Source organism: Camelina sativa, chromosome 12, assembly GCF_000633955.1.
Source record: "Camelina sativa cultivar DH55 chromosome 12, Cs, whole genome shotgun sequence".
In the NCBI taxonomy this organism is placed as follows: Eukaryota; Viridiplantae; Streptophyta; class Magnoliopsida; order Brassicales; family Brassicaceae; genus Camelina; species Camelina sativa.
The window spans coordinates 187,506-192,987 of record NC_025696.1 but is presented as its reverse complement, the minus strand read 5'-3'; the positions used below and the strand labels follow the sequence as shown (position 1 = coordinate 192,987).

At 36.0% G+C, this 5,482-nt stretch overlaps 1 protein-coding gene across 1 annotated transcript in view; it reads right to left on the bottom strand.

Moving 5' to 3' along the window:
- LOC104729165 (beta-galactosidase 14-like) overlaps window positions 2,857–5,482 on the bottom strand; it is a 4,731-nt gene continuing 2,105 nt past the window's right edge. Inside the window, exons 9-18 of the mRNA XM_010448064.1 lie at window positions 5,341–5,459; window positions 5,100–5,267; window positions 4,825–5,003; window positions 4,632–4,741; window positions 4,443–4,552; window positions 4,243–4,353; window positions 4,068–4,169; window positions 3,836–3,981; window positions 3,398–3,752; window positions 2,857–3,317 (exon numbers count right to left, since the gene is read on the bottom strand). Of these exons, the coding sequence (XP_010446366.1) occupies window positions 3,051–3,317; window positions 3,398–3,752; window positions 3,836–3,981; window positions 4,068–4,169; window positions 4,243–4,353; window positions 4,443–4,552; window positions 4,632–4,741; window positions 4,825–5,003; window positions 5,100–5,267; window positions 5,341–5,459 (1,667 nt within the window). The 3' untranslated portion in view covers window positions 2,857–3,050. The remainder of the gene's footprint in view (window positions 3,318–3,397; window positions 3,753–3,835; window positions 3,982–4,067; window positions 4,170–4,242; window positions 4,354–4,442; window positions 4,553–4,631; window positions 4,742–4,824; window positions 5,004–5,099; window positions 5,268–5,340; window positions 5,460–5,482) is intronic.

The following is a 5,482-nucleotide window of genomic DNA, read 5'->3' as shown; positions in this document are numbered from 1 at the left end:
CATAGATTGGCTCCGATAGATCATTGTCGAGTTTATGATCCATATCATCCATGTCATAGCAGACATCTTGACTAGGGAAAACTTTGACAACAATCTACACATAATACAAAGACAATTGTAAATGATAACCGACACTATAATAAGTAAGGATTATGCAAAAAAAATGATTAATAACTGGTATCGATCATAATTAACCTCATCAAAGTTGTGAGGATCACAAGTGGAGACAGCTTTAACAGTGGCTATTCCAGGCCTTTTTGCCTGGATAACTCCATAGGATGACACATCCAAAATCCTCATATCTGAGCTGAGCCACTTGTAGTCACTGGATGCATTTGAACAACCTATATGTAATATATACATATTGAATATTCAATTAAGATATTGTCCTCATGGTAATCATGTCAATCAAACAAGGAATCAAAAGACAATATACCTCCTCTCACAGCAAGCTTAATTTTTTGAGAAATATGAGGGGTCCATTGGAGTAAAATTCTAGGTTTTCTGTTCCATAAGAATTGTACTACCTCCTCTGGATTCTTATGCCCATTAGAGTAAGCCAATTCAGAAGAAGCTCCTCCAACAAAAAGGGTGGCCGTAACCAAAAAGCAAACCAAACGGACACACTTGGCCCTCACTAGATCCTAAAACATTTTAACACAAAGTCAAATATTATACGTACTAGCTAGAGCAGTACAAATCTAATGAATGAATGAATGAAGAGAGGACAATTTTCACAAACAGATGAGTCTGAATATCATATTTGACATTTTATGGATATTAGAGAATATTAATTGTAAAATTGTTTGGATATGGATATAAGTAGAGAATATCACTCTATGAAAATGCATGTAGAACTTGACCCAATCCTGTAATTCCATGCATCCCCAAGACGGATCTCTTGGTATTTATTTAGGTGCCAAAAAGAGTATATCATCATGAAATCCAACAAAAAATTCCAAATATCGATCTCTAAGTAAATACCTTGAACTTTTTGGGGCTGAAAAGAGGTCCCGCAACACTAGAGTCGACAATTCTATATTCTGTCGTAGATATAGAAGAAAAGTGTCAAAAGAAAAGAAAACCGCACAATGTTATCTTTAAACGACAAAAGATTATCAACATTCTCACGATCCATTTCACTACCAAGGATAATTATGATATAGCTAGCATATATACCATTAATTATTCACATTGTTAATATTAACTGATAGATAGATATAACTTTTTTTTTTCTTTTCTTTTTTTGTGGATCGATGTAGCTCTTAAATATTACCCATTCCAGCCTCCATTTCAAGGATGTTTTCTGCAGCACCCATTTTCCGATGTTGTTGACAAATCAAACCAAACAGACAAGAAAACAACAAATGAGACCATACAATAGACTCTCCAAATCTTAGGATAATCTATTAACCCAAGTGCCCAACAAATGCTAGTGGAGAAACTGAGACATTAAGTGATAAAAAAAAAAAAGAAAAAAAAAAAAGTGAATATATATGTATCAACGTTAACTCATTTGTGACATGAATTCCAGAATGAATCGGATGAAACGTTTAGATCCCTACTCACGAGAACTCCGAAACGACGACCGAACAGCATAAATCCCAACAATTCTAAATTTCTAACAAAAACAAAAAACAGGATCAGAATAGACAGAGATCGATGGTCTGGACTATATATAAAGATCAATAATCAATCTATTTTATAACTATAAGGGGAGGTAACTGGATTGATGTTTCCAATGTATTTTAGCTTAACCGATAAATTTGGAAGTATTTCGATGGGGTTTTGACGATTTCATGTCAATACACAAATATGTAGCTATGTACTGAATGTACGATGGTTTTTTTTTTTTTTCTTTTTATTTATTATTTTTTTTTCTTGTTTATGTGTTAGTATAGATTTTGACTGAGTTCCCTTTCCACTACAATCAATCAAATCCATGGATTTTTTTTGTATGATCATAACTGGCAAAAACATAGCAACCGATACATAAAGATTATGCTGAACCGCCACCAAAAATAGCTACTCCATTTTTTAGTGTTCAGAGATTTTTCTTTTTCATGGTCGACACTAAAGAATGAGTAGCGAAAATTTCTCATTGAATCTGTGACCACTAAAATCTAAAACTAATTAAAAATATATTAAAATATTATTTTTTAGAAAAAAAAGTTGGTGAAAATCCGTTTCTCATTTTGGGAGAGAGACAGTAGCTCAAAATAAAGACGTCTCTGATTTTTTTTTGCTTGTCACCTTTTTATTTATTACATAATCGAACAATGAACAGAAAGTAATTAAATATTAAAATATTAACTTTTTCTTTGTTTTGACAGACGGTGAAGAGTCTCTCCCATTGTGGTCTCGTGGATGCTCTTCGAGAGACTGTGAGAACCTCTTATGTGAATCCTATATAAAATACATGTCTTTGGATTAGTTGGCCTTACCTTTTACGTTTAGATAGTTTCGTGTGTGATAGACGTCTCTATAAATAAAACACTCATGATTATTTTGTAACACCATTGCTTTTTCAGATTTACAAAAATGAAAATGGACTTACTAATTTTAGGTTTCTTAGTCATTTTTTTGGTCAAACTATTGGGCCACAACTGACTCGCCCATTAGTTAAATTCCTACATTTGTTGGAAATTTTTTTAGCGATCATTATAAAAGTTTTTTCGTACTATAAGTTCTGCTTATTTACTTTATTGACAATAATCCAAACTCTAATTCATGATCCTTGAGCTCAATTCAGTTTCCGAGTCTCTTGTAAAAATCAAAATTAGGCCAAGCTTCTTTTTATATAAAGGAGCTCTCATATACCCAAAGAAATCAAAGCAAAACAAGGAATTTTTGGAGTAAAAGTAAAAATAATTTAATAACACAAAAACAAACAAAAAAAATAAAAAACAAAATCTGGAAACGTAATGGGAAAATAAGTATCCTTACCCCAAGCCATAAAAAAATAACTAAGTATGTAATTCTTCTTTCTAACAGAATGAACAAAAAAAAAAGATAAGATATTAAAACTCAAAGGCAATGAGAAGTCTTGTTTACATATCTTGGTTTTTCTTCTTCGTATCCTTTACATATTTGTTCTCGTCTCCTTCTTTCTCGTCTTCTTCTTCTTCGTCGTCGTCGTCTTGCTCTTCATCGTCCTCTTCCTCTTTATCTTCTTTCTTCTTCTTGTCATCTTCTTTTCCTTGTATCTTCTCACACTTGACCTGCACTGCCAATGTCTTCACTATCTCCGAACACTCTTTGCCCCCAAACGTCTCTCTCGCTACGACTATCGAACAACGGTTCTTCCCCAAACACGTCTGTTCCATAAATTTTAACACAATCAATCAATCAACCAAACAAAACTCACAACTAAGATGCTTCAGTCATCAGATAATACCTTCTCCACTACTTCCTTTGACTTAGATGCAGAGCACTTCCCCATTGTAAAGTTCCCACAAGTTCCTGTGGGATCTCCGAAGCTTGCAAACTCTACCGCCACCATCTGTTTCTCCGGAGGACACTTCATCACCGCCTTCAGCTTCATGTCTTTGCTTCTCGAAACTATCTTTGGCCCTTCTCTCTTCCACGATTTCACCGATACAGGGTAATTCTCCCCGACAAAACTACAGATCGTGTCTCGATTCACCAACACGAAATCAATAGCCTCTAACTTCACCCCTGGTTCTTCCTCGAGGATCACCAGCATGTTCTTCTTCTTCTTCTCCTTCATGAAAGATCTCGGTATATGGTACCTGTCCACCATAGATAGGTTAGGTTTAGTCGTCTCGAATTGTTTTTGTTGTTTGTCTCACAAGTCATGTTCTAATAAGCATACTCTGTTTGAGTTGGCTCTCCCAGTGGAGAAAGGAAAGACATCCAGTATCTCCCTACGCCATTGCCATTCACCCAAATCAGTCCCTTTCCCATTCCTTTCATCCTAATTGCGACCGTGTTCTCTCCCTCTGGTGTCTCAAAGTAGGTCTGCAAAATCCATCATTGGTTGACACAAATATATCTGTGTGTAGACATGGATCATATATAATTAAGCAACGTTGAGAGTTATTTACCTTGTACCATGTAAGAGGCTTACGTTCACCATCTTTCTCCCATTGCACCTTCTTAGAACCCTTCTCAGTGTACACCTCTTTCTTTTCACCTTCCAAACCGGCCTGCATTAACCGGATTAAACTTACATTTCCATCATAAACCAATACTATAAAAAAATGGTGACTATTAAATTACCAAATGTCCCCATTCATTGTTCTCGGTCAAATCTCGCGTTCCCGACTTTAAACCGATGATTGAAACTGCACGTGGACCGGCATACCTGTGCTCCATGTATGATCCACTGTCCTGAAAGATCATAACAAATATTTACTACCTTGTTTTGCTTGACAACATACATTTAAAAATCAAGATCTTGAGTACTGTTTCAAACTCACAGGTAATCCGGTTAGTACACCCAAGATTGAAATGTGATTATCTCCTGTTTTTAAGTTGATCGGTTTTTCAAACACGAAGCTCTTCATTTCATGGCTTCCATGAGCATTCCCTACAAATAACAACAGCATATTCTAAAAACTCTCTGTTTTTGTCTAGTAATACATACCCCCGGCCTTGCTTTAAATTACCTGCGTATTCTCCATTAACGTAAACGATCAGTGCGTGGCCAAGACTCGCTACTCTCAGTATTGTCTTTAAACCTTTTTTGTCTGGTAAGTCATCTGCTTCAATCTTTATGCTGTAGCCATGAAATTAACTCTATATAATAAGGTAGAGAGACCCAATAAGAAAAAAAAAAGTGTTGCTTGTGAAGGAAGTTACCTTGTGGTATACCAAGCATAATCTGTTTTGTCCTTAGTTAAGTAATAGAGCTCCCCAGGAATCAAGGAATCACCGCCTAGTTTGGAAGCAATATTTTCGTGAAACATCTCAAACTTGAGACCTTCGCTCGTCGTCTTCTCTGACTTGACAAAATTTCTCCAACTGTGTTGCGCCACAATCTGTTTCAGAACAATACGGATAAATATTTCAAATTAACATTTCAAATTGTTTTCTCCAAACCAAAAAAAATCGAACCGGTTCTTTCGAGTACTTACTTGTGCAGTATTGTAGACGACGGTTTTACAATCAGGTAAGATGCTGATAGAACGAGACGGTAACACGTAATTTTGACCATTGAATTTAATCGTATTAGTTTCCCTTGTGTTATTGTTCGATAAGAAAGCCGCACACACTTTTGTCCCTGGCTGTTCGTGGTACCTAACCTGCAAAACCAAAACATGGATCGTTGAGCTCTGGTTCACCCAAACCGGATACAGATGATTTGGTTCAGGTAACCTCAGTGTCGGGACCAAGTTTCTGGACGCGAAGTTGACCCCAGAAAAGTGCCTTCTTGCACAATCTAAGAGCTCTGTGCACATGTCTCAGGTGACCGTATTTTGGTTCTTTCTCAAAACCTAAAAAAATTAACCAACAGCTT